Genomic DNA, 27,629 nt, shown 5'->3' with positions numbered 1-27,629 from the left:
TGATTTTCCTGATGAAGACTCTGTTTCATGGCCACAAGTGTAGAGAGTTGGAATTTTTCTGTCAAATCTAAACAAATCCAGCCGGCCGGGCACGGTGGCTCACGCCTGTAATCCCAGCACTTTCAAGGCCGAGGCAGGTGAATCACTTGAGGTCAGGAGTTCGAGACCAGCCTCACCAACATGGTGAAACCCCATCTCTACTAAAAATACAAAAATTAGTCACGCATGGTGGCGGGCACCTGTAATCCCAGTACTTAGGAAGCTGAGGCAGGAGAATCACTTGAACCTGGGAAGCGGAGGTTGCAGTGAGCCAAGATCGCACCATTGTACTCTAGCCTGGGTGACAGAGAGACTCCATCTCAAAAAAAATAAATAAAAATAAAAAACAAATTCACCTTTTTTCACTCTGTCATTTATTTGTTTATCTCTTCATTGTCTTTGGCCCAACAAATCTAAGAATTTATCCGGCCAGGTGCAGTGGCTCACGCCTGTAATCCTGGCACTTTGGGAGGCCAAGGGGAGCAGATCACGAGGTCAGGAGTTCGAGACCAGCCTGACTAACATGGTGAAACCTTGTCTCTACTAGAAATACAAAAATTAGCCAGGCTGGGTGGCGGGCGCCATAATCTTAGCCACTCAGGAGGCTGAGGCAGGAGAATTGCTTGAACTCAGGAGGTGGAGGTTGCAGTGAGCCGAGATCATGCCACTGCACTCCAGCCTGGGCAACAGAGCAAGATTCTGTCTCAAAAAAAACACAAAAAACAAACAAACAAAAAAAGACTTTATCCTATTGGCCATTTTTGGTTTGGGTAAAAAAAGAAAAAAAAAGAAATTATCCTACAGCTATACTTGCACACATGCAAAATGATAGGTATATAAGGTTCATTGTAATAGCAAACACTTGGAATGACCTAAATGTTTAATAGAGAACTAGTCAAATAACTATAGTACATTCATAGAACTGAGTATTACCCAACAGTAAAAAAGAAAGGGAAACTGTACGGAATACATTCTGAGATATGTTGGTAAGTTTAAAAATATAAAGCAGCAAAGAATGGGAGCCAAATTTGTCCCATTTGTATAAAAAGGGACTGGGGATTATATATACCTATTTGTTTATATTTGTATGGGATATTTCTGGAAGAAGACACAAAATGATAACATGGTTGCCTCCAAGGACAGAGAAACTGTGAGACAGGGTAGTGGGGAAAACATTATACTCTGTGCCCTTTAATACGTCTATATTTTGAATCACAAAAGCAAATTTATGTATTTTTTCTCCTTTAGGAAATATATTCTTCCCCTCTACTGCCTTTATGAGGAAACTGATCATCAAAAGTTCCCACTCCCTATTTCTGCCACCCCACCAACGCCTTGGACTCCTCCCCTTGCTGAAGAGACCCAAGTCTCTGACACCTCAGAGTGACTGTAAGCTACCAGAAAGACAAGTGGGAAGAGGTACATTCATTAAACCTGTTACTAAACCAGCCTAGTCATAGCTCATCCCCATCTCTAAATGTGTCCACACATTCACATCTGCCTTTTCCACAAGCTTTTCACAAAGAAGGTGAGAGAGAAGGAAATCTTGGGAGGAGGACATTGCTGGTTGTTCTGGCTGGTTTGAAAAGCACAAATAAACCTGAGATGTGTTTCCTTGCCATGTGTGATGACGTTGAGCTCCTTTTTGTAAAATGGTATCAATATGTCAGCTCTGGGCATTTTCACCAACTCCCAACAAAGTGGGGACAGCATGAGAGAAAACGAAAGCCCAGAGAAAAAAGGAGACTTAGAATTGTCTTTCAGAGTAGAATCTTCTCTGGAATCCATGTCTGTTGTTTATTTTTTGTCTTTTTCTTTTTTTTTTTTTTTTTTGAGACAGAGTCTTGCTCTGTTGTCCAGGCTGGAGTACAGTGGCATGATCTTGGCTCACTGCAACCTCCACCTCCTGAGTTCAAACAATTCTCCTGCTTCAGATCCCCAAGTAGCTGGGATTACAGGCGCCCACCACCACACCCGGCTCATTTTTGTTTTTTGTTTGTTTTTGAGATGGATTCTCAACTCCGTCATCCAGGCTGGAGTGCAGTGGCACAATCTTGGCTCACTGCAACCTCCCGCTCCCCGATTCAAGTGATTCTCCTGCCTCGGCTTCCCGAGTAGCTTGGATTACAGGGGTGCACCATCACACACAGCTAATTTTTGTATTTTTAGTAGAGACGAGGTTTCACCACGTTGGTCAGGCTGGTCTTGAACTCCTGATCTCAAGTGATCCACCCGCCTCGGCCTCCCAAAATGCTGGGATTACAGGCGTGAGCCACCACGCCCGACCAATTTTTGTATTTTTATAGAGTCGGGGTTTCACCATGTTGGCCCGGCTGGTCTCAAACTCCTGAACTCAAGTGATCCACACACCTCAGCCTCTGAAAGTGCTGGGATTACAGGCATGAGCCACCGCTCCCACCCAGCTACGTGGTTTTTTTCCTATGTGCTGAATCTCCAAAATGAGACAGAACCAGAAGCAAGGCACATTGGAGTCAGCACATTGAAGAGTTCCTCTTCAGGCCTCGAGTTAGTTAACAACCCAAGTGTCCTGCACTACAACACCTCTCAGGTAGGGGCTGAGGAAATGCTCTGAGGAGGGTTCAAGTATGGATACAGGGCTCCCTGGTCCCCTTTCCTGTTGTCTATACCTAGCACTCAGGTTACCTGCACGTTAAAAGGCAGCAAAACATAGTGATTAACAGCATAACATCTGCAACCAGACAGCCTGGGAATAAATCTCAGTTCCCTGCCCTGTCTACTGTGCTCTCTGGAGCAAGTTATTTGACCGTTTATGCCTCAGTTTCCTCACCTTAGAAGGGATATACTCTATTCACTGTATCATTAGGTGATTAGGAAGATTAAATGATTTAACATGTGTAATGGTACTTGGAAAAATGCCTGGCACATACTAACGCTCAATAAGGGTAGCTGCTATTGTTGCCTGATTTTCTACAAGAGAAATTTTGAAAGACAGGCAACTGGCCGGGCACAGGGGCTCACGCCTGTAATCCCAGCACTTTGGGAGGTTGAGGCGGGCAGATCACGAGGTCAGGAGATCGAGACCAGCCTGGCCAATATGGTGAAACCTCATCTCCACTAAAAATACAAAAATTAGCCAGGCATGGTGGCGTGCACCTGTAATCGCAGCTACTCAGGAGGCTGAGATAGGAGAATCGCTTGAACCCGGGAAGCAGAGGTTGTGGTGAGCCAAGATCATGCCACTGCACTCCAGCCTGGGTGACAGAGTGAGACTCCATCTCCAAAAAAAGAAAAAAGAAATCCCTGTTCAGAGAAGCCCTGGATTGGTGGTAGCCTGCCTCTCCTCTGTAATGACCATGTTGCAGCACTGGAGTAAGACGCCCATCTCACATCACAAGAGAGAAACCAGGGAGCAAACAGGGATGTCAGTGAGTGGGCTCTAACTTTCTCTTTTTTTTTTTTTTTTTTTTTTTGAGACGGAGTCTCGCTCTGTCGCCCAGGCTGGAGTGCAATGGCCGGATCTCAGCTCACTGCAAGCTCCGCCCCCAGGGTTTACACCATTCTTCTGCCTCAGCCTCCCAAGTAGCTGGGACTACAGGCGCCCGCCACCTCGCCTAGCTAGTTTTTTTGTATTTTTTTTAGTAGAGATGGGGTTTCACCGTATTAGCCAGGATGGTCTCGATCTCCTGACCTCGTGATCCGCCCGTCTCGGCCTCCCAAAGTGCTGGGATTACAGGCTTGAGCCACCGCGCCTGGCTCTAACTTTCTCAAAAAAAAAAAAAAAAAAAAAAGATCTTATACCTAACTATTCATTTCCAGATTATCTGAGCCAAGAGTAAAAAGAAGAAAACCATTTTGTGTATGATGGATAATTGCATGGAATGAAAAGGGGAAATTTTAGGTTTAGGAGGAAAAAAAAGCCAAGTGAGATAAAGGCAATATAGAAGTGTCCTTAATGTCCCCCCGCGCTTCACACAGAGTGCTAAAGGAGGAGGAACCACTAGGTGGCAGCATATGAGCAGGTGAACCAAAGAAAACCAACTGCCTCCGGTTTTAGGGGCCTTTGCACCAATACCATCCCACAGGTAAGGACAATGGGCGCTATTCTAAAGTGTTTAACAGAGGGAGCAAACACAAACCCTTCTATACTCCTCCTTTGCCACCCACCTCTCACTCCCCCATCCTCTGCCCATCCTTCCCTGGAGACCCCGGGACTCAAACCTGAAAAGCTGAGTGGCTAAGAGGTCAGAATATCATCGTGCCACCACTCTGTGGCTGAAAGACATCAGAAAAGGGGATACCAGAAGAGAAAGGGCAGGGATCTGCAACAGGATAAGAGGCTGAAAAAGGAAAAGGTCAGCTGGGTGCAGTGGCTCACGCCTGTAATCCCAGCACTTAGGGAGGCCAAGATGGGTGGATCACGAGGTCAAGAGATCAAGACCATCCTGGCCAACGTGGTGAAACCCTGTCTCTACTAAAAACATAAAAATTGGCCGGGCATGGTGGCGCACGCCTGTAATTCCAGCTACTCAGGAGGCTGAGGCACGAGAATCGCTTGAACCTGGGAGGCAGAGGTTGCAGTGAGCCAAGATCACATCACTGCACTGCACTCCAGCCTAGCGACAGAGCAGGAAAAAAGAAAAAAAGAAAAAGGTCAAGGTAACTTCTTCACTCCCTGCAGAGTTCAATGCCCTCTAAATCATACGGCCATTGGCTTCCAGCATTTAAAATAAAATGTCCCTTCTATACCTGTCTCCAAGAGGAAACAACCACTTCCCAAACTGCAAAGGTCTTTGGATACCTCCATATACCCCACAGTAGGCACCACACTCAGATCTCTGGCCCTTCTAGCTGTGAAACTCAGCAGAAAAAGAAATTAGATTGGCCCTAAAGTATATAAACAAGTGACCTCATTGGAAATCTGGTCTGTAGCTGTTCTGGCTGTTTCTGACATTGTTATATGAAAAAAAAAAAAAGTGGGGGCTGGATAAAGCATGTTTGATGTGTTGATGAGACAATCTACAGGCTGATGGACATTCTCTGCTAGGGGACAGTTCTAAAGGAGACTTTTTGGAAGCAGCAGATTCCTACAGTGTTGGAAACTAAACCTCACCCAGCAAAATGGCTCCCCACCCAATTAGCCCCCATCTTAGCTAATGGCTCAGATGGCAACAGGCTAATTAGATTACAGCTCCTCTGTTTGACTCTACTAACCAAATCCCCACCTCACTGCCTGCCACTAACTGGATAACTGGGGCATTAGACCACTTAACTAACCACATTATATGCAGGATGGCTTCTTAATCACCACCAATTGTTCTGGCAAGTGAAATAGGAGAGGGGTGGAGATGAAAGGCTTCTTTCCTTGATTTTATGTAAAGAGAAAATTTAAAAGCTAAAATCCTAAATTTAAGAAGTAAATGTGTAATCATTGACACAGAAGGTACTGACACCCAGTCGATAATCTAACCTGGGGCTGGTACAGTTTGGCCTAAATTGTCCAAGCTGGTATCCAAGAATACTAAATGCTCTGAAAGCAACATTTCAGCTGCATTTCAATAAAAATACGTTTTTCTAGTGTGTTTTCCCTGTCATCCACATAGCAAAATAGCAGACATTGGTTTGCAATTACTTCAATATTAAATTTTTCCATATGATGGCCTGGTATATCTTTTACAAATCTGTATTTAATTCAAAGCCAACTATATTTTTCTTGATGGTGAATAAAAAATGGGAAAGAGGTGAGAATTCCTATTAAGTCTCATTCCCTAAACCCAGGTTGATTTTGTTTACAACTAGAGTAGCGTCAAAGGTGGGGTTGACAAGGTGCTCTCCCTCCTGTTTGACAGACTTTTTTTGTGTGTGTGATCTAGTCTCCCCTCTGTCACCCAGGCTGGAGTGCAGTGATGCGATCTCTGCCTCAGCCTCCCGTGTAGCTGGGATTACAGGCGCCCACCACTGCATCCAGCTAATTTTTGTATTTTTAGTAGAGACAGGGTTTCACCATCTTGGCCAGGCTGTTCTTGAACTCCTAACCTCGTGATCCACCTGCCTCAGCCTCCCAAAATGCTGGGATTACAGGCATGCGCCACTGTGCCCAGCTGAGACAGATTTTTTTTTTCTAAACAGAATATGTAAGGAATTAGCCTTGATCTCAAGTTCCCATTAACCTTTTTAAGAACCTTAGTTAGCTTCCTTAGTTGCACCACCCTATTTATAACCAGTTAGTATTTGCAAATAATGAAACTGAGGATCTTTTTTTTTTTTTTTTTTTTTTGAGACGGAGTCTGGCTCTGTCGCCCAGGCTGGAGTGCGGTGGCCGGATCTCAGCTCACTGCAAGCTCCGCCTCCCGGGTTTACGCCGTTCTCCTGCCTCCGCCTCCCAAGTAGCTGGGACTACAGGCGCCCGCCTCGTCGCCCGGCTAGTTTTTTTGTATTCTTTAGTAGAGACGGGGTTTCACCGTATTAGCCAGGATGGTCTCGATCTCCTGACCTTGTGATCCGCCCGTCTCGGCCTCCCAAAGTGCTGGGATTACAGGTTTGAGCCACCGCGCCCGGCCGAAACTGAGGATCTTAAAGTCTGTGATCCCTGGTTCAAAATCACACAAAATCTGCCATAGAAGAAGAAATAAAATGAAAGCCCCTTGAAATTCTCTGTCAGCTGCTTTGCTTATTGACTTACTCGAGTTCTGTTGCAGTTAGACACTTCCAGTGAGGCATCTTCAAAATCCACATTTCATGCCAGGGCATCACAATAAAGCAGTGCTGTCACTGCAAAGCGCAAGATAATGCACGTTGTTGGGGAGGAAGACCCCTGCCTTTGAAAACCAGTCTGGGAAAGATGGAGTTGAAGAGAAGCAAGAAGAAAAAAAAAAAAAGTTTTTTTTGTTTTTTTAAATCTTTTTTTTTTTTTTTTTTTTTTTGAGACGGAGTCTCGCTCTGCTGCCCAGGCTGGAGTGCAATGGCCAGATCTCAGCTCACTGCAAGCCCCGCCTCCTGGGTTTACCCCATTCTCCTGCCTCAGCCTCCCAAGTAGTTGGGACTACAGGCGCCCACCAAGTCCCCTGGCTAGTTTTTTGTATTTTTTAGTAGAGAAGGGGTTTCACCGTGTTAGCCAGGATGGTCTCGATCGCCTGACCTCGTGATCCGCCCGTCTCAGCCTCCCAAAGTGCTGGGATTACAGGCTTGAGCCACCGCGCCCGGCCTGTTTTTTTTTTTTTTTTTTTTTTTTTGAGACGGAGTCTCGCTCTGTAGCCCAGGCTGGAGTGCTGTGGCCGGATCTCGGCTCACTGCAAGCTCCGCCTCCTGGGTTCACGCCATTCTCCTGCCTCAGCCTCCCGAGCAGCTGGGACTACAGGCGCCCACCACCTCGCCCGGCTAGTTTTTTGTATTTTTTAGTAGAGACGGGGTTTCACCGTGTTAGCCAGGATGGTCTTGATCTCTTGACCTCGTGATCCACCCGACTCGGCCTCCCAAAGTGCTGGGATTACAGGCTTGAGCCACCGCGCCCGGCCCTGTTTTTTTAAATCTTAAGAACAAAACTCTCAGATGCCAGGGACAGTGGTGCTTTCATCTTTGGCAAAACAAAAACAAAAACCCTTCCCCTCAGGTCTCCCACCAGGAGTGGCTCTGGAAGAATAAATCTTGAATGGCGTTGATTTGTTAACTCCTAGGGACCAGCAAAATCTGCAGGGCTGAGTTTAAAAAAAAAATCAGACCTCTACACAGAGGATTATCTCTGCGACACAGCCCAGTGACTCCAGCTCATTTTCTAGTTTGTGGATTACCATAGTCCCTTGCTTCTTCCCTTCCCTACTGCCCGGCTATTTCATTTCCCATTAGAACTTACCAAGATTAGGTAGGGACTTTGAAATTTATAACTAAAAAGATTCTTTTTTTTCAAGGGATTTGAATTAGTCTCTCTTTTTCCCTATAAAAAACTAACTGTTCAGAAAACATGCTGTTTTTCTCCTCTGTATGAACTGATGACCATTCTTTCGGGTTCCATTAATGATATAAAGATTTAGCCCATGCTGTACAAAAATCTTTTATAAATATAATGGCCCCCCAAAATACTGCCACATCAGAGGAAACTAAGGTACAATTAACAAAGTGATCGTATAATTTATTCCCCAAAGGAAGACATTTTTGAGAGTGAAAGGGAAAGTTAATGATGATGGAAGACGGCAGGTGTAAACTGGGAAGTGTGGTCATGCTAAAAATAAGGCAAAATGAGGTGCCCAGTCACCTGGGGAGTGGTCGGTAGAGAAGGATGACCTGGCTTTCCTGGTATGAGGCTTGGCTATGTCCCTACTAATGAAGTCCTCTCCCCTGCAGGCCTGGTTTCTAGGCAGACTCTGCCAACTGGGCTTTCTTTTCCCGATGCCCCAGCATTCTGAGGGGCCCGATGTCTCTGGCACGGAGCCACCTGTGGGGCTGGCCAGCTGTCAGTGGCTGTGTGCATTCAGTTCCCTCGTGGGGTCCCATCACAGTCCACAACCCCTCCAACTGGCAAAGCACCACTGAAGGAAGCATTTTTGTGGCACTGGGCAATAGTATGCCACTTCTTTGCCTCCTGTGACAGAAGTGTTCCAAGAGGCTTCTAGTGCTGGTCCTCAAAGAGGGCATCTGGTTCCACTGTAGACACTCGCAGCCTGATGGTGAGCAGCTGGTCACCTTTTGTCCTCCACATCCCATCATGGAGCAGGAAACAGGATACAGACATTTCCCTTTTCCACACCATCAGACATGCCCGCATTGCTGTGCTGTGAGTCACCAAGGTGGCATATGCACACCACCAGCCCCAAGGACGTGTCATGAACTATTCCACCTCTGGACAAGCATGCAGCATCTGGAGATTTAAGTTCATTTCTTCAACATCTCCACATTTACGGTACCAGAACTTGGAGCCAACTACTTCACTCTGTTAGCGCAGGGTTTCTCAACCTCAGCATTATTCGTCTTTTAGGCCAGATAATTCTATGTTGTTGGGAGCATTGTAGGATGTTCAGCACATCCCTGGCCTCTACCTACTAAATGCCAGTGGCCTCCCCTACCCTACCCCTGACCTCTGACCACCAAAAATATTTCTAGGCACTGCCTAATATCCCCTGGGGGCAAAATCTCCCCTAGTTGAGAACTGCTGTCTCAGGGCATTTGGGGTGTGCTTAGCACAAAGCACAGAGAAACTGCCCCACCTTCTAGAAGTTTGTGCTTGAGCCGCTGGATTATAGTGATAGAGATTACAGCTAGGTTGAGAAGATACAGCATTTAAATGCCACAAATTCCTCAGGGCTTAAAAACCCTTTGCTCTACCTTTAAGATTTGCTCACCTGCGCTGCTGCATATTTGCACTACAATGTGTTGGAATGAGCAAGACCATACTTGCTGGTTCAGAGCTGCATTACAGTCTCTCTCATGTTTCCCTTTTCTGTGACAGAAATCTAAAAGAGGAGCACTGAAACTCTCACTTAGGACCAAGTCAAATGCTGTGTACTTCCAATCAAGAAACACCATACAGAAGGCAGCCGCAGATGAAAGGGTTCAGTTCCGGTTCCCTCCTCAGTGCACTGGTGGGGCTGGGGCCAGACAACATGCTTTGTGTGTGTTGACTACGGTCCCCAGGCAGAAGTGGGGAGATTCAGGACAGATTACCATCTCTCGGCTGTGATTTTCCTGGTCCTTCGTGTTCATTTATGGGAAAGTTTTCTCATACAAAATGACTCCCAGGAGCTCTGTCCAGAACCAAAAAATAAATAAAACACAAACGCAACCAAAAACCACACTGCCTTCTCAGGAGGCCAAAATAGGAAGTGAGGTCCAGTGCCATTGTTGTCTCTGCCAGCACAGGGGCCATCACTGGCCCTGGTGCCAGCCAGAGTCCTGTCGACGCTGCCTCCCATGGGCCCTGAATCTGAGGCACCTGGAAGGGTTATTAGCAGGATTGGAACTCATCCCTCTGCTGGGACCAGATCATAATTACAGTAATTTTCTAACAGAGCTCGGCAGTAGGACTGTTTAATCAGCATCTGACTCCCTTGTGCTCCCAGCCCTCATTACTCAAGGAGAGGAGTGGGATGCCTCTTAAAGAGACAGTGCCCGCCTTTCAGCATTTTGAACAGATGTGCCCTAATTGGTAGAATATATCTAAGTCTCACAGCTTATAGTAGGCAGGCTGCATTGCCTCCAACAAACTGCCTCAGGCTTTCACTGTTCTGGGCCTTCTGCCGGAAGGATCCGGGTCAGGCTGCTGGTGGGCTGGGCTTCCCACATCAACACAGCCACCAGGGAAAGGGACACACACAGGGCTAGAGCACTTACGGGATTCGAACAGGCTGGCCCTTTCTGAATTGATGGTATCAAAGAAAAAGTGCTTGGCTGAAGGACGGGAAGGGGACTTGACAGCCATGCATGAAAAGAAATTTTGGCTGGTGGCTTCCCATAATCCAGAGATTCCAGAAACATCTTGTGTTCCTATCCTTCCGGGGGAAAAAAACATTATAGACTTCCCAGTAGTCTCCTAATTCTCACACCCTAGCTTTATCACCTCTATTTATTATCTGTGCCCCTTTGGCTACCATGAAAGTATCCCTTCGCTTTTTTTCCTTCTCCTTTGCTTGTGAAAATAGACCAGATCTCCCCTGAACAAGAGAAAAGTAAAATTATTCACTCTGCTTGAGTCAGGAGCACTCTGTTTCCTAGGAAGTGTAGTTCTTGTTAACATTTTGAGCATAAGTTGTCTGTGTTTATTATATCGAGATTTGAGGTCTCCAGCTTTCCAACTCCAAATCCAGTCATGGCTAAAATAGAAGTGTTTTTCCCCACTGAGAAGTCATATCTCTAATAAGGCCAGACACAGTGGCCAACACCTGTAATCCCAGCACTTTGGGAGGCCAAGGAGGGCAGATACCCAAGGTCAAGAGTTTGAGACCAGCCAGGCCAACATGGTGAAACCTCATCTCTAAAAAAAATACAAAAATTAGCCAGGCGTGGTGGCAGACACCTGTAGTCCCAGCTACTCAGAAGGCTGAGGCAGGAGAATCACTTGAACCCGGGAGGTGGAGGTTGCAGTGAGCCAAGATCACGCCACTACACTCCAGCCTGGGCAACAGAGCGAGACTCCATCTCAAAAAAAAAATATATATATATATATAGTGGCTAAGAACAGGAAAGGAGGCACTTATCGACAGTTTAAAGAAAGGTACTTTAAACCAGACTCTGAGCCTTTTACAGAACTGAGTCCCTGCTGGCAGAGGGCCACCCCTCCAGCTTAGAATCACTGCCCAGTGCTCCACTAAGGAAGTGGTATGTCGTGCTGCAATGGTTATCTGGCTTTAGCTGCTTCTCAGCTGGCTGCTCATACGTAAATCCACAGATGCCACTCCAGCCTCTGATTTAATGCTCCTGCAGTTCAGTGAGGCAGGCCGGGAGCTGGTCTATTCCCCTTTCTACCCCCAACCCCTCCTCACATCAAATCCTTCCAATTCTCACATCACTGTCCACCCCACCCCTAGGGTGTTAAGGATATTCTGCAAGAACTGAGGCATATAAACAAAGTCACATACATGGAACTAACTTAATGCCCAATCAGATTGTCAAAAAGTCATAATCAGGCCAGGCGTGGTGACTCACGCTTGTAATCCTAGTACTTTGGGAGGCCGAGGCAAGCGGATTACTTGAGGTCAGGAGTTTGAGACCAGCCTGGCCAACACGGTGAAACCCTAATAACAATACAAAAATTAGCCAGGCGTGGTGGCGGATGCCTGTAATCCCAGTTACTCAGGAGGCTGAGGAAAGAGAATCACTTGAACCTGGGAGACAGAAGTTGCAGTGAACTAAGATCACACCACTGCACTCCAGCCTGGGTTATAGAGCGAGACTCCCATCTCAAAAGAAAAAAAAAGTCATGATCACCTCCCAAGCAAAGCTAACAGAGAGGATAGGAGGTACCTTGGACTCGGTCATATGGATCTAAGGCCTTAGCATGAGAAAACTAAGAACTGTGAAAGAGCTCTGATTTCTGAGGACAATTCTGAAAAGCCCTGCAGGGTTGCTTTTTTTTTTCCTTGAATGTAGTGGTAGACTTTTTCTTTTTTGGGGTGGCAGGGGACTTGTCTCACAGAGCTTGGAAAGTATCTCTCATGTGAACATACTCCACCATCATCTAAAAACATGCTTTTTAAAAAACCACACTTGGATGGGCACAGTGGCTCACGCCTGTAATCCAAGCACTTTGGGAGGCCGAGGCAGGTGGATCACTTGAGGTCAGGAGTTCGAGACCAGTCTGGCCAACATGGTGAAACACAGTCTCTACTAAAAATACAAAAATTGCCAAGCGTAGTGGCTCACACCTGTAATCCCAGCACTTTGGGAGAATGACGTAGATGGATCATGAGGTCAAGAGATCGAGACCATCCTGGCCAACGTGGTGAAACCCCATCTCTACTAAAAATACAAAAATTAGCTGGACGTGGTGGCATGCGCCTGTAGTCCCAGCTACTTGGGAGCCTGAGGCAGGAGAATTGCTTGAACCCGGGAGGCGGAGGTTGCAGTGAGCCAAGATGGCGCCACTGCACTTCAGTCTGGCAACAGAGCGAGACTCCATGTCAAAAAATAATAATAATAAATCAATAAAATAAAAATACAAAAGTTAACCGGGTGAGGTGGCAGGCCCGTGTAATCCCAGCTACTTGAGAGGCTGAGGCAGGAGAACTGCTTGACCCCAGGAGGTGGAGGTTGTGGTGAGCTGAGATTGTACCACTGCACTCCAGCCTGGGCGGCAAAGGGAGACTCCATCTCAAAAAAAAAAACAATTGAGCTCAGTTTCCTCAATGAAAAAAGGAGCATATACCTACCCTACTTTCCTCGCTAGGCACTGAAAAGGGCCAATAAAATTATGCTTATAAAACTTAGTGTTTTAGGCCGGGTGCGGTGGCTCAAGCCTGTAATCCCAGCACTTTGGGAGGCCGAGACGGGTGGATCACGAGGTCAGGAGATCAAGACCATCCTGGCTAACACGGTGAAACCCCGTCTCTACTAAAAAATACAAAAAACTAGCCGGGCAAGGTGGCGGGCGCCTGTAGTCCCAGCTACTCGGGAGGCTGAGGCAGGAGAATGGCGTGAACCTGGGAGGCGGAGCTTGTAGTGAGCTGAGATCTGGCCGCTGCACTCCAGCCTGGGCAACAGAGCGAGACTCCGTCTCAAAAAAAAAAAAAAAAAAAACTTAGTGTTTTAATGGTAAGAAACCCCCCACACACACAAACACATTTCCTCCCACCAAACAACCCCCACAAGCTTGGAATCAGTCATCTTGGGTTATGGATGACTAGATGTGGGCCATGGAGGTATCTGATAGAAGAAAGGTGACTAAATCAGGACAGAACTTGACTCAAAACTAAATTCTAAACATTTTTATCCTACAAACAGTTCAATGAGCCACTACCCCCAGCTAATCCTCCATCTTTCATAGAGGTCATCCAGCCACAGTGGCTAGACCTGGGCACATGCAGGGACAGAGCAAAACAGAAGAGGGGCCTATGGCACTATCTGGATGGAGAGAAAAACTCATGTGTGCTATTTTTCTGATGGCCCTAGGCCTGTATTGTTAGAAAAGTGCTTTCCTTCCTAGGACTTCTCCTTCTAAGGCCTATACTCAACTAAGAGAGAGACTGAAAGGAGATGGTGCCTGGCCTTAGATTAGCTGAGGTGCTGTTGTATGCACGCTGCTAATGGATCATTAAAAAAGCTGGGAGTCAGAAAAATCACCTCCATGTCTTTGAAAGGCTCCTGCTGTCCCAGCAGCCTAGCCTGCTGGCAGAACTAGCTGCTGAGCACCAACTCCAGGAAGAAAAGGAGCAAACAGAAGAAGTCCAACCCAGCTTGCTGTTTTTTGGCTGAGTAGGGAATTGACACAGACCATCTCCGGCTCCTGTCTGGAAGTTTCGAGATCAGAGAGCTTCAGGCACAGCTGGGTTCACAGCTGCACCATTTGGAGCATTGGGCTCATTAATATTCATGAGCCATCCCCACCAATCGGCAAAGCGGATGCCATTAGCTTAGCATCTGTCGGGTTTTTGTGAGGGTTGCGCATGGAGTTTTTTTCCCCTTTTAAATGAACTTCTTCTGACATTTTGGATTTGCCTCTGTAGGTTTTCTATCCTCGCCTTGCTCTGCTGCATCATATAAAGGAGAGACCCAGGGGAGGCGAGCAGGAAAGAGGGATGAATACCAGCCAGGGCTTTGCATCTGCCTGTTGACAAACTTTATTTCTCTTTCAGCACCTGGCACCTCAGACAGGCTGCGAGGATGGAAGCAGCATCAGGTAAATTATACCTAACAAGGTTCATGCCCAGAACTGTGAGAAGAGTTGGATCCCAGCTCTTTGGAAGACAATCCTTCCTCCAGTGGTGAAGTGGAGCTGCACACACAATGCAGGAGGGCTACAGAGCACAGTTCTAAACCATTATTTCCATGCTGATCAGTTCATGATTTATGAAAGAAGCTACTGCCAGCCCTCACTCCCTCCTTCTCTGCTGCAGCTTGTTAGACACAAATTACAACAACAATCTTAAATTCTTGCATTTTATTTCAGGCCAAAGCCCCTCCACTCTGAACTAAATGCCATGACAGTCCCACAGCACAGGCTGGTAGTAAAAGAGCCCACAGACAGGGTAGGATAGCCAGAGGAGGGAGGAGTGGGCGAGAGGTAGGGGAAGAATCACATACGCAAACCTAAGAGTAAAGCAATGCAGAATGCCTGTGGCACTCGGCTCCTACCAGCTCTGGCTCTCAGTGGAGATGAAGAATGGCAGCAGGAGGAGAGAATGCCTCATTGTCTGAAGGAGAGCGTGTTGTTCCTCATCTCCATCCCCAGAGCCCTCTCTTTCAGGCAGGCAGAAACAAAGCCCCTGCACCCCCACTGGACTGCTCAATACAGCACAGAGATGCTGGCGGTGGAAGCCCTGGAGGCAGGGAGCTGTTACCAAAGGAGAAGAAAAGGATTCAAAAAAGAAAGGAGCCCACTCTAACCCTGCAGAAAAGATAGCCACGTCTCCGCTTTATAACCACAAGAGACCGTGACAGCCCCGACAGTCTTTTCCAAAATAAAGGCCCTGGGCTGTTGCTATTCCTTCTGGCTGTGGCCGGCCACTTCTCTCTTAGGCATGACCATGAGCTGTTGTGCAGGTCTCAGGCTCCACTCAGCCAGTCTCAGGCTAAGGTCTTGGGACATAAATCCCCAGCGGCAGAAGTCACAGCACCAGTTCCATTCAATGGTATCATTGAAAGAAAAAGCAAGGAGGTGGGAGAGTAAATATTCATCCCACTGTCCATGCAAGAAGGTAGGCAAGAGGCCAGCCTCCCAGAAACAAAGTGCTCTAGGGCTACAGCAGAAACTGAAGCCAGCCAAGATGGGGATACAACATAACCACTCCTGTTGGGACAATGTTCAATATGGCAGCTTAGAATTGCCACATACAGGTCCCCAAAACTGGTCACCTGAGGAGATACTCCTGGTCCTACATACAAATGACCTACAGAAACTCGGCTCCCAGGAGAGTAATATGGGGTTCTGTTCAAAATCAACAGCCCCTGGGCCTTATGCTTAACTTACAAACATCTGCACAGTATTTATTCCCATGGAAGAGGCATACGGGGCTGTTATGACTGACCTCTGTCAATCATCCCAAGCAGAGGCGACTAGAAGACACTAAGCAGCCCTGCCTCCCACAATACCTGCCCTGTGCCCAGTCCCACCTGAGTAAGTCTCCTGGCCCGTATCTTCTCTGACCATCTCAGAGCAGAACCCAGAGCTCACTTTTCCAAAACTGTTTCTAATTGACCAGGGTCCAAAGGCACAGCATGGTCTCCTCCCACAGCCCTCCTCACAGACTGAAGAGTGGAGGTTCCCTCATTGGGTCTTCCAAAATCACAGCATAATGGTGAGGAGAGGGGTGGGAGAGTGGGACTTTCCAAGGAAGGAACCTCAGAGTCAACAACTGGAGCCCACACTGCTAAGTGGTCCTTTTCTTCACTGGGAGGCGGTGAGGGAGAGTTCCTCCTACCCGATCTTGGAAGAAAGCAGCAACTGGAAAAGAGTGGGAAAAGGAAAAGAAAGGTATGAACAGCTTGGGTAACATAGGGAGACCCCGTCTCTACAAAAAGATAAAAATAAATTAGCCACGGATGCTGGCATGTGCCTGTAATCCCAGCTACTCAGGAAGCTGAGGCAGGAAGATTGCTTGAACCTGGGAGGTCAAGGCTGCAGTGAGTTATGATCACACCACTGCACTTCAGCCTGGGCAACAGAGTGACACTCCGTCTCAGAAAAAAAAGAGTATGAACATATAAACAAAAATGAATGGAAAGGGAGTCTCTCTGAGCCTATTCTGACTCAGGAGGCTGCCCAATTAAAAAAAAAAAAAAAATGGCTGGGCATGGTGAATTATTTGAGTCTGGGAGGTGGAGACCAGCCTGGGCAACCTGGCGAAACCCTATCTCAATTTAAAAAAAAAAAAAAAAAGACTGGGCGCGGTGACTCACACCTGTAATTCCAGCACTTTGGGAGGCCGAGGCAGGCGGATCACAAGGTCAGGAGATAGAGACCATCCTGGCTAACACGGTGAAGACCCGTCTCTACTAAATATACAAAAAATTAGCCGGGTGTGATGGTGGGCACCTGTGGTCCCAGCTACTGGGGAGGCTGAGGCAGGAGAATGGCGTAAACCCGGGAGGCGGAGCTTACAGTGAGCTGAGATCATGCCACTGCACTCCAGCCTGGGCGACAGAGCAAGACTCTCTCAAAAAAAAAAAAAACAGATAAATGCAAGTGAATGGATAAACAAAATGTGGTTATTTAGCCATACAAATGGACTGTTATTTAGCCATAAAAATGGGGGGAAAAAAAGGAGAAAAAAAAGCAATGAAGTAATGATGCATGATAAAATATGAATGAACCTTGAAAACATGTTGTTAGATGAAAAAAGCTGGTTACAAAAGACCACAAATCATATGACTCCATTTGTGTAAATGTCCAAAATAGACAAACGCATAGACAGAGAAAGTAGACTAGTGGTTGCCAGGAGCTACGGGGGAGGGAAGGACAGGGGAGTCACTACTCATGGGTACAAGGTTTCTTTTGGGGTGATGAAAATGTTCTAAAATTGACTGTGGTGGCTGACAGTTATACAACCCTGTGACTATATTAAAAAATACTGAACTGTACCTAAAAAGGTAAACTTTATGGCAGGTAAATTGTATGTCAATAAAGCTATTAGGCCAGGCGCGGTAATCCTAGCCAGTAATCCTAGCACTTTGGGAGGCAGAGGCAGGTGAACACCTGAGGTCAGGTGTTCGAGACCAGCCTGATCAACATGGCAAAAATCCCATCTCTACTAGAAGTACAAAACTTAGCCGGGCATGGTGGCACTTGCCTGTAATCCCAGCTACTCAGGAGGCTGAGGCAAGAGAATCGCTTGAACCCAGGAGGTGGACGTTGCAGTGAGCCGAGATCATGCCACTGCACTCCAGCCTGGGCGGAAGAGTGAGCCTCTACCTCCACAAAAAAAATAAAATAAAAATAAATAAGGGAGGGAGGAGGAATAAAATACCGAATAAATGAGAAAACTTTCCCTTCTCTCTCCCCAGGTTTCAGTAGGAGCTCCTGCTACCCAGTGGTAGGTTAATACAGACCCACCTGGATAGAAAGCCATGCACCCAAAGAACAAGATCTCTTGAAAGGCTACCAATGCTATGACATGACTTCCCTAACAAATGGACACCTCTCTGGTCCAGGTTATAGCAAACCTAGCCCCTGCTATCTCAAAGAGTACTCCAGTTACCTCTTAGGCTGGTCTCCTTTAGCCAGATGAGAAGAGCTCTGCCTCTCTTCCTGGGCCCAGCCACAGTTTGACATAGCATATCGAAGAATGGCGTCAGACACAGTCACGGTGCTTCGGCCTTGGACACAGGCTTCTATCTCAGGCACTGAGAGCTGGCTTTGCAGGAAGAGGTGCAACTGACTGTCGGACAGGAGAACCACACTCTGCAGGACCCTAGGGAAAATACAGGTAGCACAACACAGAGCGTCAACCTGAGGAACTGCTCTCCATTCCCCATCCTCTGAAGAACTTCTGGTTACCTGAGCAGGGAGCTCCATCCTGCCTGGCACTTTCCTCCACCCCGCCTCCACCCTCAGCGGCCAGCACCAGCCGTTCTGTCCACTCACTTTTCAAGGAAGTGCTGCAGACCTTGTCGTCGCTTCTCAATGAACTCATCTGAGGTGCCAAAGAAGGCTGACTTCCCAGGAAGTTCAGGAACAGGCCTGTGGAGCCACATGATATAACACCCATGATAACTGTAACATCTAAGATAGTCATTCTAGCCTCTGATCAAGGAAATCCCTTGAAAAGAAGCCTCATCAATACAATTAGCATTTTTTTTTTTTTTTTTTTTTTTTTTGAGACGGAGTCTCGCGCTGTCACCCAGGCTGGAGTGCTGTGGCCGGATCTCAGCTCACTGCAAGCTCCGCCTCCCGGGTTCACGCCATTCTCCTGCCTCAGCCTCCCGAGTAGCTGGGACTACAGGCGCCGCCACCTCGCCCGGCTAGTTTTTTGTAGTTTTTAGTAGAGACGGGGTTTCACCGTGTTAGTCAGGATGGTCTCGATCTCCTGACCTCGTGATCCGCCCGTCTCGGCCTCCCAACGTGCTAGGATTACAGGCTTGAGCCACCGCGCCCGGCCGCATTTTTTTTTTTTGAGACAGAGTCTCGCTCTGTCACCCAGGCTGGAGTGCAGTGGCGCAATCTCAGCTCACTACAAGCTCCGCCTCCTGGGTTCACGCCATTCTCCTGCCTCAGCCTCCCGAGCAACCGGGATTACAGGCACCCACCACCACGCCCAGCTAATTTTTTGTATTTTTAGTAGAGACGGGGTTCACCATGTTAGCCAGGATGGTCTTGATCTCCTGACCTCGTGATCCACCCGCCTTGGCCTCCCAAAGTGCTGGGATTACAGGTATGAACCACCGCCCCTGGCCACAATTAGCTTTTAATAAGGGGTGGTGCTAACATTGACTGACTGCATGCCAAGTGTCAAGCCAGACTGTGCTAAATGTTTTATAAACATTATTTCATTTAGTCATCCCCAAACCCCATGAGAAAGATATTAGTAAACTCACTTTAGATCAGAGAAGTTAAGTAAATTTCTCACTGTTACACAGCTAGTAAGCAGCAAAGCTCATATCGGAACCAGGTCTATGACTATAAAACCCATGCTGATACATTATTCTTTTTTTTTTTTTTTTTTTTGAGACGGAGTCTCGCTCTGTCGCCCAGGCTAGAGTGCAGTGGCCGGATCTCAGCTCACCGCAAGCTCCGCCTCCCGGGTTTACGCCATTCTCCTGCCTCAGCCTCCTGAGTAGCTGGGACTATAGGCGCCCGCCACCTCGCCCGGCTAGTTTTTTGTATTTTTTAGTAGAGACGGGGTTTCACCATGTTAGCCAGGATGGTCTCGATCTCCTGACCTCATGATCCGCCCGTCTCGGCCTCCCAAAGTGCTGGGATTACAGGCTTGAGCCACCGCGCCCGGCCGATACATTATTCTTGTCTGTTTGATTTTAGAGACAAGGTATTGCTTTCCAAGCTGCTCTCTTCAGGTTGCCCAGGCTGAAGTGCAGTGGCATAATCATGAGCATAGCTCACTGCAGCCTCAAATTCCTGGGATCAAGTAATCCTCCTGCATCAGCCTCCAGAATAACTATGACTACAGGCACGTGCCACTGTGTGCACCTAATTTATTTATTTATTTCCTTAGGTATCTGTAGAGACATAGTATTGCTCTGTTGCCCAGGCTGGTCTCAAACTCCTGGCCTCCAGTGATCCTCCTTCTTTAACCTCCCAAAGCACTGGAATTACATGTGTGAGCCACCAAGCCCAGCCACACTATGTTGTTAATGAAACCCACTCCTGGCTAGGTACCATGCTTCATGCCTGTCATCCTAGCACTTTGGGAGATCAAGGTGGGCAGATCATTTGAGCTCAGGAGTTCACGACCAGCCTGGACAACATGGTGAAACCTCATCTCTCCTTTAAAAAAAAAAAAAAAAAACAGCCAGGCGAGGTGGCTCACGCCTGTAATCCCAGCACTTTGGGAGGCTGAGGCGGGGAGATCACGGGTCAGGAGATCGAGACCATCCTGGCTAACACAGTGAAACCCCGTCTCTACTAAAAATACAAAAAATTAGCCGGGCGTGGTGGCAGGCACCTGTAGTCCCAGCTACTCGGAAGGCTGAGGCAGAAGAATGGCGTGAACCCGGGAGGCGGAGCTTGCAGTGAGCTGAGATCACGCCACTGCACTCCAGCCTGGGCAATAGAGCAAGACTCTGTCGGCCGGGCGCGGTGGCTCAAGCCTGTAATCCCAGCACTTTGGGAGGCCGAGACGGGTGGATCACGAGGTCAGGAGATCGAGACCATCCTGGCTAACATGGTGAAACCCCGTCTCTACTAAAAAATACAAAAAATTAGCTGGGCTAGGTGGCGGGCGCCTGTAGTCCCAGCTACTCTGGAGGCTGAGGCAGGAGAATGGCGTGAACCTGGGAGGCGGAGCTTGCAGTGAGCTGAGATCTGGCCACTGCACTCCAGCCTGGGCGACAGAGCGAGACTCCGTCTCAAAAAAAAAAAAAAAAAAAGACTCTGTCTCAAAAAAAAAAAAAAAAAAAAAAACAGGCGGATGTGGTGGCTGATGCCTGTAATTCCGCCACTTTGGGAGGCCAAGACGGGTGGATCATCTGAGGTCAGGAGTTCCAAGATCAGCCTGGCCAACATGGTGAAACCCTGTCTGAATTGCTCTAAACAGGAGGCAGAGGTTACAGTGAGCCGAGATCGCACCATTGCACTCCAGCCTGGGCAATAAGAGTGAGACTCTGCCTCAAAAATAAAAATAAAAATACAAAATACAAAAAGTAGGCCGGGCGCAGTGGCTCACACCTGTAATCCCAGCACTTTGGGAGGCTGAGACAGGTGGATCACTTGAGTCCAGCAGTTTGAGACCAGCCTGGCCAACATGGAGAAACCCCATCTCTACTAAAAATACAAAAACTAGGCAGGCGTAATGGTGGGCACCTGTAATCCCAGCTACTTGGGAGGCTGAGGCAGAAAGAATTGCTTCAACATGGGAGGCGGAGGTTGCAGTGACATGAGATCACGCCACTGCACTCCAGCCTAGGCAACAGAGCAAGACTCCATCTCAAAAAAAGAAAAAAACATTATTTCCCAGCTGGGCCTGGTGGCTCACACCTAATCCCAACAATTTGGAAGGCCAAGGCAGGAGAACTGCTTGAGTCCAGGAGTTCAAGACCACCCTAGTAACATATGGAGACCCCCATCTCGACAAAAACATTTTCCAAATTAGGCAAATGTAGTGGCATGCAACTGCAGTCCCAGCCACTCAGGAAGCTGAGGTGGGAGGATTTCTATAACGCAGGAGGCTGACGCTGCAATGAGCCATGAGGGCGCCACTGTGCTCCAGCCTCCGTAACAGAGCAAGACCCTATGTCAAAAAAAAAAAAACCCAAAAAACAAAAAAAGAAACAACATATTTCCCAATTTCCTTAGTGCCTGGTATGTTGCAAGTTCTCTTCATTGTCAACTCCAGTACCTACATAAGCACCCAAAACAGACCCAAGAAGGAAGCAAGAGCAAACTCACACCAAACCAGCATTTCTCTGTAGCTGCTTTCTCAGCCACACAAACTCACGGTAGCGGCGCCGCACACAGGAAGTCTTGGCAGTAAAGGCTTTGCTGTTGGTCTATACATGAAAGCACATGAAGTACATGAAAAGGGTTTAGTGGAAAAAAGACAAGTTCACATAAGCTCCCTATCACTGCTCTCACTGAGGAGCCATGCCATCAGGCCACAGAGCTGATCAGGTCCCCAACTAGAACAAGGTGCCACCAGGCAGCCCAAAAGCAACTCAAAGACACCTCAAACTCTCTTTCCTTTCCTCCCTCCCTTTCTTCCAAGTCTTCTGTCTCAGGTCCACCAGAAACACTCAAAAATAGGTTACACCTTGCTGTGTGCGGTGGCTCACGCCTGTAATCCCAGCACTTTGGGAGGCCAAGGAGGGTGAATCACCTGAGGTCAGGAGTTCAAGACCAGCCTGGCCAACATGATAAAATCCCGTCTCTACTAAAAAAATATATATTCAAAATTAGCTGGGCATGGTGGCATATGCCTGTAATCCCAGCTACTTGGGAGGCTGAGGCAGGAGAATCGCTTGAACCCGGGAGACAGAGGTTGCAGTAAGCCGAGATCACACCACTGCACTCCAGCCTGGGCAACAAGAGCAAAACTCCATCTCAAAAAAAAAAAGGTTACACCTCAGTACAAGCCCCTCAGCTCTGCAAAGCGTTGACCCCAATACAGAAGCTTGATGCACTCACATGAAGGAATATCTTATAATCCACGTAAGAGTTCCAGGAGCCCTCATTCTGCACTCGGGGGTCCTGAACACGCACTGTAATCACCTCCTGTAGGTAAGAAAAACTTCCTCAGCTTCAGCTACAGAGCAAGGCAGCTCTGACAACACAGGTTGCTAGATTTTTCCATCCAACACCAACTTTCATTCACTCAACAACTTTCTTTTTTTTTTTTTTTTTTTTTTTGAGACGGAGTCTCGCTCTGTCGCCCAGGCTGGAGTGCAGTGGCGCGATCTCCACTCACTGTAAGCTCCGCCTCCCGGGTTCACGCCATTCTCCTGCCTCAGCCTCCCGAATAGCTGGGACTACAGGCGCCTGCCACCGCGCCCGGCTAGTTTTTGTATTTTTAGTAGAGACGGGGTTTCACCGTGTTAGTCAGGATGGTCTCAATCTCCTGACCTCATGATCCGCCCGTCTTGGCCTCCCAAAGTGCTGGGATTACAGGCGTGAGCCACCATGCCTGGCCAACACCAACTTTCATTCATTCATTTCATTCATTCACTAAATTCAGTCACTAAATTCAACAAATTTTTACTGAGCCCCACTATGTGTCAGACACTGTTCTAGGCCCTGGGGATAAAGCATGAACAAGAGACATAAGTCCCTGCCCCCATGAAGCTTACATTCCAGTATATTCCAATCAATGGAAAATTTAGTCAGAATGGAACTCCGTTTCCTAGGAATGCCTCTGCTGTTGATTTCTTTCTCCTGACTTTATTTTGAGCTCATCAGAACCACCAAAGTAATACTGCAGGAAGAACACTACTGAGTAATGATTTGCATCTCTGTGTCCTCTTTCCTCCTAAATCCCCTCTCCAACTTTTACCTACCTGTTCTCTGGAGACCACACTCTTACCTCCTGTTCTTGGTTCTCCAACATCCTACACCAAAAGCCCATTGGAAGAAAACATCTGATGAGGGACAGAGGATACAGGATCAAGATTAGTATGCCTCTGTTCTTACCATTCTTTACCAGGGAAAACCCTGAAACTTTTTAATAGACCTCCGTGGGGAAACCCAGGCAACACTTTTTGTTTTTGTAAAATTTAAGAGGAAGCAAAAAAAAAATAACCATTAGCTCAATGCCAAGCTAAAAGGCCCTGGGGAATGTGCCTCCCTTCTCAGACCAGGCCCTCAACTAGGCCACCTCTCCCCAAAGGGTGTTGGAGTCTACAGAAAGTTTGTCACATGCAGCCAAAACAGGCGGGTCCAGATGTAAAACTTTTGCCTTGAAGAATGCAGGCACAACAGGGTCTGCTGAGCACTCAGATCACAGCTTTGAAAGGGAGCCTAACAGCGCCCCCTCCCGGCTGTCTAGAGACAACCAAGTCCCCACAAACACCGATGCTTCTGCATTTCTCCCAGTCTCGCTAACACCAGTCACCTCCCCACAGGTGAATCATAGAGCTAGAGCACTCCAAGGAGCACCTGAGTGGGTTGCCCAGTTGGGACCTCCCCAATCCATACTCTGCAACCCAAGCCAACTGTTCTAATGACTTCCTCTCCTGACATGCCATCCGGTTTGTACTTCTGCCCAAGCACCCCACAGTTGCACAGGTCGACCCAGGATGCATTCTGCTCTTTTGTAAAGATTCATTAAAGCCTCAGCCCTGATTTTCTCCAATGTGGCAGTTTACATGTATAGCGACATCACCCACTCCGACAAGGGGACCATGAAGGCTGCAGCACAGGGGTTACTCAGGTCCAGTGGGGCCCATGATGTCACCTTCTGTTAAAATACAGCACTAATCTTGTTACTTCTAGAACTATTCCAACAGCATCCACCCTGGCTGCCGCCTCCACCCCCTTCTCTCTTAAGAGCGGAACAATAAGGTTTAATTTCCTTTTCCAATTTACCTTGAAATGAAAACTGACTTCAGCCAGTATGTACTGCCAACAAATGATCCAGGCTGGCTCCTGGGAAAACAAGACTATCTCTAATATCTCTGAGCCCTCCCTCTCCTTCCCCCATACCCATTCACATACGCACTCATTTTTACAGTCCCACAATTAATTTTAAACACATTCTCTTATTAGTTCTGCCTTACCATTAGAAGACAGTGTAATGAGTTTCCTTCTATTTTATGTTTTGCTAACACAAGACTAACATTTCAAAAGAAGGGGAACTCATTTACACCATGAAATCAGCAAAGCAAACAGCTTTTTCAATTCTCTCCAATATACCAGAAGTATCTCCACAGACAAACACTGCATGCAGAAACGAAGCTGCATGGTCCATGAGAAAATTGGGCTACACGGTGTTGAGCAAACCCAAGGTTTTGTGATTGCAGTACCATCTTAAATGGTGTTCTTGCTGACAATCTGATTTTCATGTGATGCAGCCACCACCTTCAAGGGGTCCTGAACTGAAAGGTGGGAAATTCCAATTCCAGAACAACCCATATATAACATTCCAGATATTAGTCAAATGTCTGAGACTAAAAAGAGCAGACCTATTTGCTGTGAACAATTAACCTCCTTAAGTTGTTTTTTTTTTTCTCTTCTCTTTGCAGGCATTCGATAAACTGCCCGCACAGGAGCAGAGAGTTAAATACTCTGAAGTGTCTTTAAACAAAACTAACAATGGGAAAGACGATGACAAGGAAATCACAGTCATCCACTCAGTGGAGGTCATACATCTTTTGTACCTTGAAAAAGGTTTGTCAAATTCAGGACCGTAATTTAGTAACGAAATGATCATCATACACTTGGTCTCAGGAAGAGTTTGCATAGGGCCCTGCACTACCTTCATGAAGAAATTCTTCTTTCCTTTGGGGCCAATACCACTCAGAAACAAATAGCTATGAACCGGCTTTTTTTAAAAAAACCTCCAGAGGCCAGCCTGGCCAACATAATGAAACTCCGTCTCTACTAAAAATACAAAAAATTAGCTGGGTGTGGTGGCAGGCGCCTGTAATCCCAGTTACTTGGGAGGCTGAAGCAGGAGAATCGCTTGAACTCGGGAGGCGGAGGTTGCACTGCACTCCAGCCCAGGTGACAGTGCGAGACTCCATTGTCAAAAAAAAAAAAAAACAAAAAAAAAAACCTCCACATGGGCCAGGTGCAGTGGCTCATGTCTGTAATTCCAGTACTTTGCGAGGCTGAGGCAGGCACATCACGAGGTCAAGAGATCAAGACCATCCTGGCCAACATGGTGAAACCCCGTCTCTACTAAAAATACAAAAATTAGCTGGGCGTGGTAGCGCGTGCCTGTAATCCCAGCTACCTGGGAGACTGAGACAGGAGAATCAGTTGAACCCAGGAGGTGGAGGCTGCAGTGAGCAGAGATGGCACCACTGCACTCCAGCCTGGCAACAGAGTGAGACTGTCTCAAAAAAAAAAAAGGAAGAGTTTCAGTTGTAACTGTCCTTAAAAACACTGGGCCGGCGCAGTGGCTCACGGTTGTAATCCAGCACTTTGGGAAACTGAGGCGGGCAGAACACTTGAGGCCAGGAGTTCGAGAACAGCCTGGCCAACACGGCAAAACTCCGTCTCTACTAAAAATACAAAAATTAGCTGGGCATGGTGGCGCGGGCCTGTACTCCCAGCTACTCAGGAGACTGAGGCATGAGAATCGCTTGAACCCAGGAGGCGGAGGCTGCAGTGAGCCAAGATCACACCACTGCACTCCAGCCTGGGCGACAGAGCGAGACCCTATCTCAACGAGACCCCATCTCAAAAACAAACAAACAAACAAACACTGGAACAAATACAAAAACCTAGACACCAAGTAGTAATTTCTAGCAACCACTATTCTCCGTTAGATTCCTCCCCACAGATATCACTCCTCAAAAGAAAAAGCTCAGTTCTGCCTCTGGAGAAGAAGCAGAAAGTTCCTAACTTTAGTTCTATAATCTGGGAGATGGATCTGTACGTCATTCAAATAAGGCTAGAGTCAGTGACCATAGCTAATTACATAACTTAGTGTTAACTACATTTCCTGGGCCCTTTCAACCACATCTGAAGTTTCCTTCACTTTCTTCACCTGCGCTGGTGAGTACCCAATTGTTTGCTGTTTACAAAGTAGATTCATGGTAAAGCTTCTAATATAGTAACAGTACAAGGCTTTAGTCTCACCATTTATTTTCTCTCGCATTTAAACAACTTCAAGCGACAGGTTAAGAAAATCAGGTGATTAAAGTAGATGGAACTACTGAGACTACCGTCCCTTCTTACTCAATCTTGAGCCCTTAGTGCCAGATGGCAGATAGCAATTCAAAAAGCTCTCCCTCCAATTATAAATATCACACGTACTAGATAGAGGAAGCTCCCAGTTCTGACCAAGCTTTGTGTGATCTCAACCAAGCAGTTACGCTCCATCTTTTTGTCCATCTCTAACCTATTCCTTTCACTTGGAAGGTAATTAACAACGGCGACCACAATCTACCGCAAGTCTCCCGTGTCCACGTAAAATACTCGCCATTGCCCCCAGTCTTAGCCGTTTAAGTAAATGTCCCCAGTCTTTTACTACGATCACTCCTCCTCCATTCTCAACAAACTAGGACCGAAAGGTCCACATGATCCTTCTTTCTTTCCGATTAAGCCTGGGGAGTAGGAAGTGAAAGATATACTTTGAAGGTAAACTGAAAAGTCGGGTTTTTGGATCCCGAGCAAGCCCTTGCCTTAATGCCGGGTGGTAAGAGAGTCCCTCCCTAGGATGTAAAGCGATGCCACCATCCCGAGTGCCACTACTGACGCTAAAGCCCACGCCCCCTCACCTGAGCGCAGCCCCTACTCCCCAGGGCCCCGCCCACGCATTCTCACCTGAGAACAGCATCAGCTCCCCAAAGCGACACCGCCCGCGCCCCACCATATAGCCAGATCACGGCTTCTCCTTCCGGGTGAGTCGCCGGTGCCCCGGTGCACGACGGGAGACCCCCCCAACCCCGGGTGCCCAGGACGCCCCGCCTCTACAGGCCCGGGCTCTGAGTGGGATTCCCGCTTCCAAACGGCGCAGCTCCGCTTGCCAAGGCCCCGGACTGGAGTCGGGATCACCCCCTCCACTCACTTGGGACGCTAGAGAGTGGACGCAGGTGCCGGGTGAGGGACGGCGAATGGGCTCAGATATCCAATCCGGGGCCGCGTTCCGCCCACTGTCAGGGGAAGCCAATCAGCGGCCAGGGGACGTCAGCGACGGTCA

The 27,629-nt window shown here is 47.6% G+C and overlaps 2 protein-coding genes and 1 long non-coding RNA gene across 12 annotated transcripts in view; 2 read left to right on the top strand and 1 right to left on the bottom strand.

The window, feature by feature from the left end:
* SKAP1 (src kinase associated phosphoprotein 1) overlaps nucleotides 1-1,660 on the top strand; it is a 299,393-nt gene extending 297,733 nt beyond the window's left edge. For all 9 annotated transcript variants that reach the window (XR_004430638.1, XR_004430631.1, XR_004430629.1 and 6 more), the window contains one exon: nucleotides 1,288-1,660. The gene's annotated coding sequence lies outside the window, so the exon portion shown is untranslated. The remainder of the gene's footprint in view (nucleotides 1-1,287) is intronic.
* A 2,118-nt stretch (nucleotides 1,661-3,778) lies between these two features.
* On the top strand, nucleotides 3,779-15,591 carry LOC117067155. Its single transcript, XR_004430628.1, has 2 exons — nucleotides 3,779-4,103; nucleotides 14,295-15,591. It is a non-coding gene; the product is annotated as an uncharacterized LOC117067155 (long non-coding RNA).
* On the bottom strand, nucleotides 14,583-27,557 carry SNX11 (sorting nexin 11). 2 transcript variants are annotated; one of them, XM_033183321.1, is made up of 8 exons: nucleotides 27,254-27,549; nucleotides 24,347-24,406; nucleotides 23,346-23,400; nucleotides 22,454-22,540; nucleotides 21,719-21,819; nucleotides 18,242-18,337; nucleotides 17,856-18,068; nucleotides 14,585-16,102 (listed from the first exon to the last, which is right to left on the bottom strand). In XM_033183321.1, exons 3-8 carry the CDS (start codon nucleotides 23,385-23,387, stop codon nucleotides 15,829-15,831), a joined length of 813 nt encoding a protein of 270 aa, XP_033039212.1. In that variant the 5' UTR covers nucleotides 23,388-23,400; nucleotides 24,347-24,406; nucleotides 27,254-27,549; the 3' UTR covers nucleotides 14,585-15,828. The 2 variants fall into 2 exon arrangements, with proteins under 2 accessions (XP_033039211.1, XP_033039212.1); XM_033183320.1 differs by lacking the exon at nucleotides 24,347-24,406 and having other exon boundaries at nucleotides 14,583-16,102; nucleotides 27,254-27,557.
* Nucleotides 27,558-27,629: the final 72 nt, after the last annotated feature.

The sequence above is a fragment of the Trachypithecus francoisi genome, unplaced genomic scaffold (genome assembly GCF_009764315.1).
Source record: "Trachypithecus francoisi isolate TF-2019V2 unplaced genomic scaffold, Tfra_2.0 Lachesis_group20, whole genome shotgun sequence".
Classification (NCBI taxonomy): Eukaryota; Metazoa; Chordata; class Mammalia; order Primates; family Cercopithecidae; genus Trachypithecus; species Trachypithecus francoisi.
This window is presented reverse-complemented; position numbering and strand designations above follow the sequence as displayed.